Source organism: Trichophyton benhamiae, assembly GCF_000151125.1.
Source record: "Trichophyton benhamiae CBS 112371 chromosome Unknown Abenha-G-c-321f20.f1, whole genome shotgun sequence".
NCBI classification, from domain to species: domain Eukaryota; kingdom Fungi; phylum Ascomycota; class Eurotiomycetes; order Onygenales; family Arthrodermataceae; genus Trichophyton; species Trichophyton benhamiae.
In genome coordinates this window covers 74,006-89,063 of record NW_003315088.1, presented here as the reverse complement: position 1 = coordinate 89,063, position 15,058 = coordinate 74,006, and the positions used below count along the sequence as shown (strand labels likewise).

Genomic DNA, 15,058 nt, shown 5'->3' with positions numbered 1-15,058 from the left:
CAGAATATACCCATAACTGCTTTAGTAAAATGATATTTACGTCATTCATTCTTTCAATCTAAATTTGCAAAATATATACATATACCTTTAAATAGACACAAAGAACCCATCACCCTTATCTTCCACTCTCCCTTTTTCAACAAGAGGGTCACAACAAGATATCCTAATCCTCTCCGGAGTTGCGGGACTATCCAAGCGCAATACTTCTTCTGAATTCCACTCCTTTCGAGCAGCCTTCAGCGCATCTCGAATAGCAAAGAAAACGGCACTTCCCATGAACAGAGGCGGCTCACCAACTCCCCGTGATCGTTGAATTGTTCGCAGGTCTTTCCACTCCACATCTTTCAGAAGGCTGACGTTGAATACCTGAGGTATATCCCTGAATCCTGGAATCTTATACGTCCCGGGTCCTCGAGTGAAAATTTGTCCAGACGCACGATGCCAGAGGCTTTCCTCAGTCGTGAATAGACCCTGCCCCTGAATAAATGCACCTTCTATCTGGCCATAGTCAATTGAGGGATTGATACTTTGGCCGACATCCATTTTAATGTCAGCACGTAAGGGAGTCCAATCTCCCGTCAACGTATCTATTTCAACTTCTGCAGCAGTAACACCCTGCGTGAAGTAATAGAACATCTTTCCTGTGTTCTCACCCCATTTATACCCAATCTCAGGAGTCTTGTAAAAGCCCTGCGCCGAAAGGTTCACACGGTCAAAGTATGCTGCCGTTGCCAGCTCCTTCATAGTAGCGTTGGGGTTCGCTTCTCGATATGGACGTAGACGTTGATTGAGTTGCTCACATGCATTGAAAATTGCATAGCCGTTGAGATCGGAGCTTGCTGAAGCAGCAGTGGGAGATGTGTTAGCCACAGTGTTAGTGGCTGTTTCGGAGATAAAGACACTAGATTGAGGGACCTTGAGGGCCTCGGCAGCAATCATGACCATCTTAGTATGCAGTCCCTGACCCATTTCAGTACCACCATGAGCCAAAAGGATGCTACCGTCGCGGTATATATGTACCAATGCACCGGCTTGGTTCAGGAACAGGGCCGTGAACGATAAACCAAATTTGGTAGGTATTATGGCAATTCCCCTCTTTGACCATTTGTGAGTTCTATTATACTCCTCCACAGCCTTTTGACGAGCATAGTAGTTTGATTCCTCAAGGACCTGCTTGTACATCAGTGGTACATGCCAATCAGTCAGTGCCTGATTGAAATGAGTTTCCTCGTGGTCCTTGTACATATTGATCTCCCTCAGCTTTTCTACGGGTATCTTCAGATGGTCTGCAATCTCCGAGACAAAGCTTTCAGCAAAGAACATACCCTGAGGCCCTCCAAAGCCTCTGAACGCGGTGTTTGAAACGGTGTTTGTACGACAAAGGTATCCACGGACGTGAACATTGGGTATTTTATAAACTCCATCAATATGGGAAAGGGCTCGTTGAACAACACCAAGTGAAAGGTCCTGTGAATGGCCACCGTTGGCGTAGACGTCCGCATCAAGTGCCTGGAGTTTACCATCCTTGTTCACACCAACTTTCCAGTAGCACAGGAATGGATGGCGTTGCCCGGTGGTAGCAATATCTTCGTCGCGGTTAAGCATGCAGCGGACAGGTTTCTTAGTCTTCTTCGCAGCAAGAGCACAGATACTAGCAATCTGCACGGATCTGGATTCCTTTCCACCAAAACCTCCACCTAGTCGTTTAACCCGACAAACAACTTTATTTTCGGCAACTCCGGTGACCTTGGCAACAAATGCTTGACTGTAAAATTAATGGTTAGAGAATTATAGAGAATCATTAGTTAAATATTGAAGGTGCTAATTGACTTACACTTCAGCGGGGTTTTGTGTGCTACTGAACACCTCAATCTCATCATCTTCTGGCTTCGGTACAACCACACATGCATGGGTTTCAAGATAGAAATGCTCCTGGCCTCCAATTCTAGTGGTGCCGCAGTAGATGTGGTCTGATGAAGCAAAGGCTGCTTCGACATCTCCTTTCTTAATAGCTGGCGTAATATGCTTGAAAAATGAGTTGTGTTCAATGGCCTGTTCAATAGTTAGGATGGCAGGAAGAACTTCGTATTCAACTTTCACCGCTCTAGATCCAGCCTCAGCCAATCTAGCAGACGTAGCAACGATCATGCCAAGGGGCTGGCCGTCAGTGATGACTTCATTGACTGCAAAATATACTTCATCGGAGACTGGCGCCCCCCACCAATTTGACTCTGGGTTGAGGAGATCCTTGGAGCTCACGTAGTCCACCACACCAGGGATATCTAATGCAGGTGTGAAGTCAATGCTTAAGATCTTAGCTCGAGCTTTGGTTGAAAGAACAAGACATCCAAATAATTCGTTCTTCTGTACCGGGATATCATCAGTATACTGAGCTTCTCCGGTGGTCTGCAGCAGTGCAGAAACAGTTGGCGTTGCTTTTCCAACAATCTTCTGGGTATAAGCGGCCGTTGCTTCGTGATCTTTAATACCGGAAGATAATCCACGTTCAATCTCTGGGACAGCATTTTCTTCACAATGAACCTGGACACCTTGGATAGATGAAAGAACGTCATGGTAGAACCTGTAAAAGAAACCAAAGGCTAAAGTTTTTCGATAAGTAGGCATGCCTCCTGGCACTGATGATGGAAGATCAAAATCTTGACCGAGAGCATCCATTACACCTTCAACTGTCGCAGGGTCTGTCCAATTTTTTCCAACGATATACTCTTCTGCTTTCTTTGCAGGTATGGTTGTTGGTGCCATACCTCCATATACCAAATTTGCACTCATAACGACGTTCGAATCAGAAAGCGATACACGCAAGGCAGCGTTGACAATAGCAATATCGTCATCTTTCCTCTTTGCCTGCTTGTACGCTCGTAGATACTCACCATTCTCCTGGGAAATAGGGATACGTAGCTTTGCAACCACAGCGTTGGCAGGGAGTGCCGTCGTTCGGTAACCTTTGAAAAACTGGTCCATCGGTATCTGAACCTCCTCCTTCAGTGACTTGGCAAAGAGTATCGTGCCTGTTGCGACAAATACTGGGTTGAGGTCAGAAATCGGAGATGCTGTGGCGATGTTACCAGCTGGCGATGCCACATTGCGAATCTGTCGTCCAGCAAAGTACCGTATCTGCTTCTTGATAGCAATGAATGGCTGTGCTTTAGTAGGCCCATACCGCTGAAGAGCCTCGTCACAGATCTCTTCTAGATCTGTGAGTGAAACATTGGCCCCCAGGTCAAGGTAGTCGTCAGTGAAGGTATACTGTTTCAACTCTGGAATGTCGCCAACATATACTGAGTGTGTGTATTGCCTGGCTTTGAACTTGATTTCAATTTGTGTCTCGGAACTCCCCCCTATCACTTTTGCCTCTGGATACGCATCCTTAATCTCCAGGAGCTGGTGCAAGGTTACGGGTCTATACCATCGTTTCCTTTTATTCCCGAAACTTAGTGGTTTCAGCTCATGTCTGTGTAGCTGGGGCGGGAAGATGAGTTCCGTTTCTGGATTGTAGGGGATGAACTCTGGAGTATTGAATGACTGTGGAATAGCCTTTGGAGTTATCCCGTCGGAATCGCCATTCTTTGCACCACCATTGCAGCTTCCACCGTTCTCCTTACAGCACCCCGAGCCTCCGTTTGCTCGTGCTTTGGCACATGATGGGGTGGAGAAGGACTGCGCGGAGTCGAGAATTGACCGGTATCCAGTACATCGGCAAAGATTGCCATCGAATGCTTCTTCAATCGCAAGCTCTGAAGGGGTAGGGTCGTTTCTTAGTAAGGCATATAAGCTCTGGAGATAAACGTTAGCTTCTCAAGCTTTTGCCATATATAGTCTTAGCCTTGCGCCCACCATGACTATTCCTGGAGTGCAGAAGCCACATTGACTCCCATTTCCAACTGCTATCCGTTGCTGGACAGGATGAGGATTTTTCGAATTCCCTATCCCTTCCACGGTGATAACATGTTTTCCATCGACACTAACCAACGGTGCCAAACATGCGTTGACTGAAGCATGGTATATCTTCTTGGTAGTAGGATTGCGGTACGAAACAACCTAATTAACGTTGGCAGGTAATTAGCTCTGCTCTTCTTGATGGATAGGTGGCATGACATACCACAGTACAGGCACCACAACCGCCCTCTGCACACCCCAGCTTTGTGCCAGTAAGTCCAATCCCTCGAAGGTATTCTAACAGGGTTGCTTCTGGGTCTACCGAGTCTAGAGTAACCTTCGTACCGTTTAAGTAAAATCGGAGTGTATCATCGTACTTCTCCGTCACCGCAGCTAAGGAAGCTTTCGATGCGCGCGGCTGTGGCTCCTCTACAATAGCAGGAGCCATGACGAAATGTAGGAATAAGTAACCAAAGGAACGTGATAGGGTAATGATAAATAAGAATATGATAAAACTCCTTTCTTCAGGGCTGCCCTGGCAGCAAAGAAAGAGAGATGGCTGCTTGTGATGGAACCATGGAGCAGCGGCGTTCCTCGTCCCTAAGTATCTCTTTTTCTTCCTCCGCTTCGCGCGGTTATCTTAAGCTTATCTGTCGTCTCTCCTCGGCGTCTAAGCGCTGCGGGGGTTGGGCGTGCGGGGAAACGCGGTCATCGCCACTCGCCGGTATCCGTATTACCAATCCTCATGGTCACGTGATGACTACTATACCGGCGTTTAGTTGATCCATATTCCGATGGCCAGCAGATGATTGGTTCGTATATTTGACTTAGTCAGCGCCGGTACCGCGGTGGTGGGTTGAGTCATTTCTAGATAAGGCAAAAAAAAATAAGTAGAACTTCAACCTCAACTTCGATTTCAACCTGCACAGCTTACCCAGTGAGAGAATAGGAGGCTCGGGCAGCAGGTAGATGAGCTGAAGGGCGTTTACAATGGGAATTGAGAGCGGTGCTTTGCAAGAGCGCCTTGAGAGATGGGCTCAGAGACTGAAGAACCTCACCATCTCACCGCTCACGCGAGACTATCCCGAATCCACGTCGGCGGGGTCAACCAAGCGAGCAATTGAAGCATTTGAGTCGCTGAAGCTCTCGCCAGATGAACAAGCAGCTGTGAAGAAGCTGTGTAAATCTAAGGAATCGACATTCCTCGTCTTTCTCACTGCTCTTGTCGTCATAGTTAGCAGGTTGACCGGGGATGAGGATATCGCTCTGGGAACAAGCTCCGAAAACGATGGCCGGCCGTTCGTATTACGGATACCTATCAACCACAACGAAACGTTCTCCCAATTGCTCGACAGGGTTACCAAGATATACGATGAGAGTACCTCAGACATAGTTCCACTTAGAAGTCTGCGAGCTCATATCCAAAACACCTCCAAGCTCGAGCAGGAGCCAGTACTCTTCCGCTTCGCTGCGTACGATGCACCTGCTGCATCCCAGGATTACCCAGCAAATACCTTTGAAACAACCGATCTGCTCCTAAATATTGCATCGTCTGACTATGAAGTCGGTGGCTACTACAATCAGCGTCTCTTTTCCAGTGTCAGGATAGCTACGATATTAGCACAGATCGTTCGTCTTGTCTACAATGCGTCAATTAACCCTGAAGAAACCGTTGGAAGGATCGAATTCCTCACTGAGTCGCAGAAGGCGCTGCTGCCAGACCCAACAATTGATCTGCACTGGTCTGACTTCCGTGGAGCAATCCACGATATATTTTCCCGCAATGCGGAGGCGCATCCAGAGAAGCTCTGTGTAATCGAAACCAAGTCTCGGTATAACCCACACAGACAGTTCACATATCGACAGATCCATGAAGCTTCGAACATTCTTGGACACCATCTTGTTCAGTCTGGGGTGGAAAGAGGCGACGTTGTCATGGTGTATGCCCATAGAGGCGTTGACCTTGTCATTGCTGTCATGGGTATTCTGAAGGCTGGTGGAACTTTCTCTGTCATTGACCCAGCGTACCCTCCCGAGAGACAAATTATCTACCTTGACGTTGCACGACCTCGAGCTTTGATAAACATTGAAAAGGCCACTCTAGACTCCGGTGAGCTGGCCAACTCTGTTCGCGCCTTTATTGACCAAAACCTGGAGCTTAAGACAGAAGTTCCAGCTCTTGTCCTAAACGATGATGGAACTCTTGAAGGAGGGTTGATCAAAGGCGTTCCCGTTTTGGAAAAGCAGATCCCGCTCAAGTCAACACCAGTGGGCGTAGTTGTTGGACCAGATTCTGCACCTACCCTTTCCTTTACTTCTGGATCAGAGGGCCGTCCAAAGGGTGTCAAGGGGAGACACTTCTCTCTTGCTTATTACTTCCCATGGATGGCGAAGACCTTCAAGCTCACCCCTGACGACCGTTTTACCCTTCTCAGCGGTATTGCACACGATCCGGTGCAGCGTGATATCTTCACACCTTTGTTTCTCGGCGCTCAACTGCTGGTTCCTTCAAGAGAAGATATCCAAAACGAGCGTTTAGCTGAATGGATGCGTGAATACAAGGCGACTGTCACCCACTTGACTCCTGCTATGGGTCAGATCCTTGTTGGTGGAGCTACTGCTCAATTTCCATCGCTGCATCATGCATTCTTTGTTGGAGACATCTTGATTAAGCGCGATTGTCGATCTCTTCAGAGTCTGGCACCAAATGTCAACATTGTGAACATGTACGGCACCACTGAGACTCAACGGGCTGTCAGCTACTTCGAAATCCCTTCCTCGGCAGAGCAGGTGGGATATCTGGATACCGTGAAAGATGTCATTCCTGCTGGAAAAGGGATGGTAGACGTTCAATTGCTTGTCGTTAATCGGTTTGACCGAACCAAGCTTTGTGCCATTGGTGAAGTTGGAGAGATTTACGTGCGTGCTGGAGGCCTTGCCGAGGGCTACCTGGGTTCTCCCGAATTGAATGAGAAGAAATTCATTCCAAACTGGTTCGTCGATCCTCAGACCTGGAAGGATAAGGAAAAGGAACAAGCATCTTCCTCTACCGAGCCATGGAGAGAATTTTATGCTGGGCCACGGGATCGTATGTACCGCAGTGGTGATCTGGGCAGGTACACTCCTACCGGCGACGTTGAATGCTCAGGAAGAGCTGACGACCAGGTGAAAATTCGAGGCTTTAGAATCGAGCTTGGAGAAATTGACACACATCTATCTCGCCATCCCCTTGTTCGAGAAAATGTTACACTGGTCAGACGTGATAAATTCGAGGAACCAACACTTGTCAGTTACATTGTTCCTCAGATGGAAAAATGGTCTTCATGGTTAGAACACAAAGGGTTAAAAGACAATACATCGGCCGAAGGAATGGTTGGAATGCTGACTCGGTTCCGGCCTCTTCGTGACGATGCGAGGGAATACCTTCGTGGGAAGCTTGCATCATATGCAGTTCCAACCGTCATCATCCCACTACGAAGGATGCCCCTAAACCCAAATGGTAAAATAGACAAGCCTGCTCTTCCATTCCCTGACACAGCTGAACTCAGCGCTGCTGCTCCTCGCCGCCGATCCTCGGTTTTGCAGGAGCTCTCTGAGACCGAGCAAGAGGTAGCAAAGATCTGGGCTAAACTTCTTCCAAATACCACTGCGAGAATGATCGGGCCAAATGATTCCTTCTTTGACCTCGGTGGACACAGTATTCTTGCACAGCAGATGTTCTTTGAACTCAGGAAAAAATGGAGAAGTGTCGATATCAGCATGAGTGCTATCTTCCGAAACCCTACACTCAGGGGTTTCTGTAATGAGATTTCGCGTATCCAAGATAGCCACTCCTTGACTGGTGACAGTCAGAACCAGAGTACAGAGGGAGCGCAAGTAGAGAAGACGGTTAATAATGAGTACTCAAGAGATGCGAAGGAATTGGTTTCTAAACTCCCTGCTAAGTTTGCCGTGTCAGCTGAGGCTGCTTTGGAGGAAGGTTCAACGGTATTCCTAACTGGGGCAACCGGTTTCCTTGGAGCGTATATCCTTCGCGATCTTCTCTCTAGGTCCAACCCATCTCTCAAAGTTGTTTGTCTCGTTCGTGCCAAATCATCTCAACTGGCCCTTGAACGAATCCAGTCAACCTGCAAGGCATATGGATTTTGGTCAGACTCCTGGGTTAATCAACTAGAGTGCGTTCGGGGAAATTTAGGTGATGAGAACCTAGGCCTTTCCGCGGATCATTTCAACGACCTTGCAAACCGTGTGGATGTGGTCATCCATAACGGCGCACTTGTCCATTGGGTCTACCCTTATTCCAACTTGAGAGGCCCCAATGTCCTGGGTACTATTGACACGCTACGCCTGTGTGCATCTGGTAAAGCAAAACAATATGCTTTCATCAGCTCTACTAGTGTGCTAGATACCGACCACTATGTGCAAGAATCGGAAAGGATCATTGCCGAAGGTGGACTGGGTATCAATGAATCCGACGACCTCGCTGGAAGCACAGAAAGTCTTGGCACTGGATACGGACAGAGCAAATGGGCTGGAGAATTCCTTGTGAGGGAGGCAGGTAGGAGAGGTTTACGAGGAGCAATCGTTCGTCCTGGTTATGTAACCGGAGACTCCACGACGGGAAGTAAGTTCTATATCTGACGATTCCTTGTATTAGCCTACGTACTGATGGATTGGCATTTTAAATAGATACGAATACCGACGATTTCTTAATTCGGATGATCAAGGGATGTATTCAGCTTTCGTCACGGCCGAACATTCACAATACCATTAACATGGTGCCTGTGGACCACGTAGCACGGGTTGTTGTTGCGTCGGCCTTCCACCCTCCAAAACCGGAGCTCTCCGTTGCACATGTAACCAGCCATCCTCGCCTCCGATTCAACCAATTCCTCGGCACATTGCAAACATACGGCTACGACGTCCCACAGGTCGATTATGTGCCATGGTCTAGTTCGCTAGAGCAATATGTGAACGATGCCCAAAATTCTGTTTCTCAGCATGCATTGTAAGGACCGCCAACTATTATTCTGAAAAGAGAATGAAGTTCGACTAACCGAAAGTTTCTTTAGAATGCCACTCTATCATTTTGTCACTGCAGATCTACCTTCAAATACAAGGGCGCCCGAGCTTGATGACACCAATGCCTCGATATCACTCAAATCAGACGCTGAATGGTCCGGTGCTGATGTATCCGCAGGCAGTGGTGTAACCGAGGAACTAATGGGTCTCTATCTTGCCTACCTTGTCGCTATTGGATTCCTTTCACCCCCAACTGCTGCTGGTGTTAAGGCTCTCCCAACCGTCAATCTTTCTGACGCACAAAAGGCTGCTCTTGCTGGCGTGGGTGGCCGTGGAGGTGCTTCTTGAGCTCTTAAGCTACTAATACTTGCATCCTCGGCTTCGTAACTATTAAATCTTGGTAAAACAAAGCCCTTTTTGCATATGGTTTTGATATAGAGGCCACGGTTCAGATTTTGATATCTTTCTACATACAAAAGCGCCTTTCGGATCCCCATATTCTTGATTATAATTCTTGGTACCCAAAATAACTAAAATAGCTGCTGAAGGAAATAAGTAAAAAAAGCATCTAATATATAACCGTCGCACAGAATCACTTCTCTATTTTCTTAATCTCCTTAACTTTGTTGAATATCAAATCCACTGCCCAGTCTAACAAGCGAGACATGGAACCCTCCCCTTTATCGGGAGCAACAACGATCCCTAGGTCCTCTCTGACAAAAGCTCCATCTCCGACGAGTTCCTTCATCATATCAAAGTCCATATTTTCATCTGAGGTAGACTCTGGTAGCAAGAGCCACGAACAATTTGAGACATATCGTGGCCAAACGATATCATCAACATAGCCTGGGGGATCCGTCCAGAAGTTAACGGGGGCATCATCCTTTCCGTTGCTATCTTCAGCTTCTTCGTCTTCTGGCTTATCCTGCGAGTTATCTTCCTCTCTGAGCACAGGAGTTGGTGCAGGTCCGATGGTAACGTATCCTGTTCTTCCTTCCCGGCGTTGTTTGAGCAGGGGATATGTCACCGGCAAGAAGATAGGGAGGTCAATCTGATCATGGACGGGCCGTAATGGGTGCGCAGGGTCATTCGGGGGAGCATATAACAGGAAACCATCCACAAACACAACAGTTAAGTTGGGGTCATGTTCCCCGAGTCCCTGACGCTGTAGTTGTTGAATTATGCGCTCTTGTAAGGCATGTATAGTGGCTTCATGAACCCCAGAGTCCGTAGCATCATTCAAGTCCTCCTTGCTTTTCAACTTGGGAGGAAATTCGCCCGTTTCACGAATGTGAGACAGACAGGAAACGAATTGCTTTATATCAAAAGCTTCTACTGTATCCCAGTCCTGCACCAATTTGCCCGAGGACGTAGTTGTTATTGGGATCCTGAATAGCTCTGGTTAAAAACGCACTACTAGACTTATTAAATAATTTGCTTACCTGTCGTCGGCCTTGTAGAAATCATCTTCGTGAACAAGAAGGGTCTTAATATTGATATTTGATCCTTGCGTTGGCGTAAACACAGATCGCAAAAGCCGTGCAAGCGTTGTCTTGCCGCTTGAGGATGGGCCGGAGATCCCCACAACGAGAATCTTTCCGGTCATTGTTTGTATGTTCCAAGAGTTATATCTCGAGTGTTTCTTCAGGTCCCTTGCCTCTCTGTTTTGGATATTGAAGACTTGGCTGGACTTGATAGTGAGCCCCTCACTGAATTAACAAGTTAACTAGTTAGTTAATAGAGTTAACCGGTAAGCCGGTTGTTCATGACTACCTGAGTACCCCCTTGGAGCAACCGGTTAGTTAGCTGGATGCCTCAGTTAACTAGTTAATATCTAGCAATTCTATAGTTCCTTAGACTTCCCATATAGATTACTCTTTGGCGCGGAACAGAATTCCCTTCGGCTTGTTGAAAATTTATGCCACATAGTTAAACCCACCTGCTCTCCCCCCTTATCTAGAAGCTCTTCCTTTAACATAGCTATAATAATAAATCTCCTCTCTTAGCTATCTTCTCTATAGCACTTCTCCCTAGGCCCCTCTCGCTAGAGGCTTATCTTACTACTACATGATACTAAGAAGTAAAAGAGGAGCAGCCTTAAAGAGTAGAGAGTAGCTACAAGAGAGAAGCCGGGCGAGTATATCCTTAACGAAAAGGCACTCAGGCGGAGTAAAGTATTAGTCTATAAAAGAAGATGATATCTAGAGTACCTTGATTATAATGAGCCATGTGGAATTATCTCTTACAACTCGAAAATGAACTTTGACCAGATCGTTCACTCATTCCGTCGGAAATCGTCCTACATCACAAAATGCGCAACTAACTAGCCAGGCTGCCTCATGTGCTGGGGCTGCTAGGACTAGAAGAGACGCTAGAAGGCCCTCGTCGCTGTTTGCGGGGTGTCCGGCTTCTAGGGGATATAAAAACTATGCCATTTTCGTTGACAACCTCTTCAGCGTGTGATTCCTTGCGTCGTTTCGGTGATTTTCTTCCCTGAGAGGCTGCAGGCGAGTCGAATTCAAGGAAATTAGCCAATCTCCGTTTGTCGTCAGCAGTCAGAGAGTCAGAAACTATATCTGAGGCGACAAGTTCTGGCTGATGGTCTTGTGCAGGCTTGGTGGGATCAACGTAGTCGTCGGGGATAGGGAGCGTGTGTCTATCAAACAATCCAAAGGGCTTGCTCAGGATAGCAGCGCTAGGGGATGCAAAATTGTCAGGAAGGGGGAGAAAGCCTTCACTCTGGATGATGGAGCTCATTGTCCCATCATTCAGCATGTCTTTCTCTGCATGTTGCATCTCTACGCTTGTCATGGCTTTTCTGCGCCTCAGCATTTTGTCTTCCAACGTATCCTTCAGCACCAAAGTTTCCACGTACACCGGCCGAGTCTGGGATATCCGATGGGCTCGCTTGATGGCTTGGCTCTCGATATTGGGGTCCCATATGGGGTTGACAATGAAGACCCTTGAAGCAATCGCTATGTGAAGACCATGAGAGGCTTGTCGAAGGTCCATAAGGAGGACCCGGACTGATTCGCCCTCATTAAATGTGGACAAATACTCCGACTTTTGGCTGGCCTTCAGAGTATGTGCATAAATGCGAAAATCAGTGCCCACCAACTCAAGGCCCTCGGCGATCCAAAACGCGGTATTTTCGCTCTCGTAGAAGATTATAATTTTCTCTGTGTCTTGAAACTGGAGCACTTTTTCTAGAAGGTAACTCAGCTTAGCCGACACGGTCCCGATGACCTTTGTTTTCTTTAAACTGGAGTCAGACGGCAGACTCTTTTTCACTGAGCTCTTTGTGTCGCTAATCTTCTCAGGCTTCGGTCGATGGGTGGTATTTATCACTTCCTCTGGCTTTTTTTTAGGGGAGGCTTTTTCAACTTGCGTAGGTTTTTGGTATCTCTGCCGTCTAGCTCTGATGCCGGCTCCAGCGAGTCCTTCTCCCGGATCCAAGGAACAGAGCTTCGAGACAACAAATTTCTGTGCCTCTCTGGCAAGGGAGAGGCCAAGAAGCATTGGTTCCTGATGCCCCGTTCTCTCACCTATTTCCCAAAAACCCTGGGCACACTCAGGGAAACCATCCACCAAGATTCCAACTTCTTCCTTTTCACATAGAACATTCCGAGTGGAGAAGCCCAAGATTTTCTCTCCAATGGATATCGCTTGATGCAACAAATTCAATTCCTCACCTGCCATCCGATCTATATTCTTCTGCAGATAGTCTTTACCTACTCGAAGAGTAACATTTTGGATCTCTTCGGTCTCGGCTCCAGGCCACCAAAATCCCGCTAGCCTCAGGTTGTTCATCAACTGGCTGAGATGCTTTCTGTTTTTGGGATGGAACAGGTAGTCATCGCCGGTCCTCTCAGAGGTTATTGCGTTAATCACGATCCGCAGGATGAACAAATTCAACGAGGCTTTGTCGTAACAAGTTGGTTCAAGATAAACAACTTCATTGTGAAGGCTTGGTAAGGGCAATTCCCGATGTAAGTCTTCTGAGCGATGGCGTACGACAAGTGACTGGAGGGTGGCTCGAAGAGACGGGGACATCGCTCGCCTTCCGTCGGGACCAATTGGGGTCATGTAAGTCGTCCAGCTAGCTGGATCTGCTGCTCGAGAATTCGCCCAGGGCTTGAGATTGAGAAAATCGATAACCATCGATCGCAGGCTGTCCAATCGCTTCACTTCGTCATTCAGTATGTTTCCGGCATGCCTACGAGCTTCCAATATTCCTCCAATTTTCTCCTCCTCCGATGTCGAATTAAGGCTTTGCTCGGCAGCAAGGGTGATTTCAACACCATAGAGTCCTTTCGATGGTGTCCCTGAAACAATCCATCGACGTTCAACTTGTAGTTTGTCTAGCATATAGACTGAATTAGTTTTTCCTCCACTACTAGCAAAGTTATGGCCTTCATCGACAATAATTCGGAGCCAACGAAGATATCTCAGCGGTGAGAAATATGTGGGACCTGACCCTGTATAAACACCAGATTCCTTCTTGAATCGGGGCTGTGAAAATAACACGATGTCATACTTTAAAAGATCAGATGCTGGTGGGGTTTTAGCGCTGCTGTCTCTGAGCACCAGGACATTTAAGCCTTCAGTATGTATAGCTATTTCGTTTAGCCAGTGATCGACCAAGTTTGGTGGGACAATTATTAAAGTTGCCGATGTGAGCTGTACTGTAACTGAGCTATCTCTCAGATACGAGCCGCTGCGGTTGCCGTACTTTGGGGCCAAATTGATAGTGTATGTTCCACGGTGTTTGTTGCACATATCGATACATTTGCCGAAGTACATTCCATTAGAGCCAAGGTTTCTAAAATGTGTTTCCCAAGGAAGGGACTTGGTACCGGCTGCAGCCGCAGCCATAGTCATGAGCGATCCAGTTTCGCTTCTAATTGGCGTTGAAGTAATGAATTCAGATGGAATAGAAGGCATGTGACCCCTTGTTGCTAGGATAACAGCTAGGCATATTAACGTCTTCCCGTACCCCATTGTTTCTGCTAAGATGCCTAAACACTTGTTAGCCTTCAATTAACGAGTTCCGGGTGTGTTTGAGTGGGATGTATACCTCCCGACACATTGGAATAGAACCTTGGCTCATCAAATACAATTCCTTGCTCTCCATCGTAGTAATATGTTCTTCCTGTCGGGCTCTGGAGAGCTTGGAGTCGAGGGTCAAGCGATAGCGATGGCTCCGCCTCTTTTTGGATCATTAGAGCAGCAGATCGCCGTTGGTAGGGGTAGAGCCTTGTCTTCAGGCCATCAATTCCGGAGCTGCCATCACCAGCGTCATCTTCATAATCGCCGGAATAAATAAGATTAGTAATTGCAATTTTAGACCAAGGGTCAGAGACATGTGTTGCTTCCGGCTTTGGAGATTGTAATGTGTTGAAGATATAAAAGAGAGATTCACAGCCAGAGCCTGCTTCGCTAGCATTGTTGACCGGTACCGGATGTCGCCGTCTTCCTTCCCATGCATCTGCCGATGCGTCGATTTTAGCCATCACAGCTTTCAAAGCACGCCGGTGGCGTTGGTGTCTGCGTGGCAGTCTCGGGATCCTGCTCTCTGGTATCAAATAGATTTGGATTCTTGCCCATATTTCACCGGGTTCCTGAGCAACGGACAATTTTATAAAGCCATCGTCCTCGAGCAGGTGTAGAGAATCTGCTTCTGGACGATACTCTTGTGGAGCATCTGGCCTAGTGGCATCAGGCAGCCTCCACCATAGTACTCCTATCGGTATGTAATGTTTTAGATCACAATCTGATTGATCCCCCTCTGCGTCAGCTGGGGATGCAGAAGTGTCCGACGATGAACATGCTGATATATGTGAATCCCCTGGAGAGCATGGTGCTGGAGAAGCGGGAGGAGAGATATCTGTTGAAGTCATAATGCTGCGAGCCCTTGGCAAATAGATAAAATTGCAATCGTCACCGTCCTTCCCCGCAACTCCAGCTCTCTGCAAGCTGGTTAGCCAGAGGCCAAACTGATGATATGGATATCAGAAAATGCATGGGAAAAAGACTTTTCATCTGCTGGGTAGCGACTTATAGTCCACGTTTTACATGTTGCTTCCAGCGGTGGCTGGGCAGAGTTTTCCTGTGTTGTATGTGTGTCGTTGCAGTGTTA

At 47.4% G+C, this 15,058-nt stretch overlaps 4 protein-coding genes across 4 annotated transcripts; 1 reads left to right on the top strand and 3 right to left on the bottom strand.

Moving 5' to 3' along the window:
* Positions 1 to 87: 87 nt before the first annotated feature.
* On the bottom strand, positions 88 to 4,345 carry ARB_02280 (uncharacterized protein; the record flags this gene model as incomplete). Its single annotated transcript, XM_003011384.1, has 4 exons — positions 88 to 1,765; positions 1,835 to 3,795; positions 3,856 to 4,059; positions 4,121 to 4,345. 4 exons carry the CDS (start codon positions 4,343 to 4,345, stop codon positions 88 to 90), a joined length of 4,068 nt encoding a protein of 1,355 aa, XP_003011430.1.
* A 542-nt stretch (positions 4,346 to 4,887) lies between these two features.
* Positions 4,888 to 9,267, top strand: ARB_02279 (nonribosomal peptide synthase, putative; the record flags this gene model as incomplete). Its single annotated transcript, XM_003011383.1, has 3 exons — positions 4,888 to 8,455; positions 8,587 to 8,905; positions 8,970 to 9,267. The coding sequence occupies 3 exons, from the start codon at positions 4,888 to 4,890 to the stop codon at positions 9,265 to 9,267; spliced, it is 4,185 nt and encodes a 1,394-aa protein (XP_003011429.1).
* A 244-nt stretch (positions 9,268 to 9,511) lies between these two features.
* ARB_02278 (uncharacterized protein) lies at positions 9,512 to 10,525 on the bottom strand (the record flags this gene model as incomplete). Its single annotated transcript, XM_003011382.1, has 2 exons — positions 9,512 to 10,307; positions 10,362 to 10,525. The coding sequence occupies 2 exons, from the start codon at positions 10,523 to 10,525 to the stop codon at positions 9,512 to 9,514; spliced, it is 960 nt and encodes a 319-aa protein (XP_003011428.1).
* A 731-nt stretch (positions 10,526 to 11,256) lies between these two features.
* ARB_02277 (SNF2 family helicase, putative) lies at positions 11,257 to 14,819 on the bottom strand (the record flags this gene model as incomplete). The annotated part of the gene is made up of 2 exons (XM_003011381.1): positions 11,257 to 13,937; positions 13,997 to 14,819. 2 exons carry the CDS (start codon positions 14,817 to 14,819, stop codon positions 11,257 to 11,259), a joined length of 3,504 nt encoding a protein of 1,167 aa, XP_003011427.1.
* Between the last annotated feature and the right edge of the window lie 239 nt (positions 14,820 to 15,058).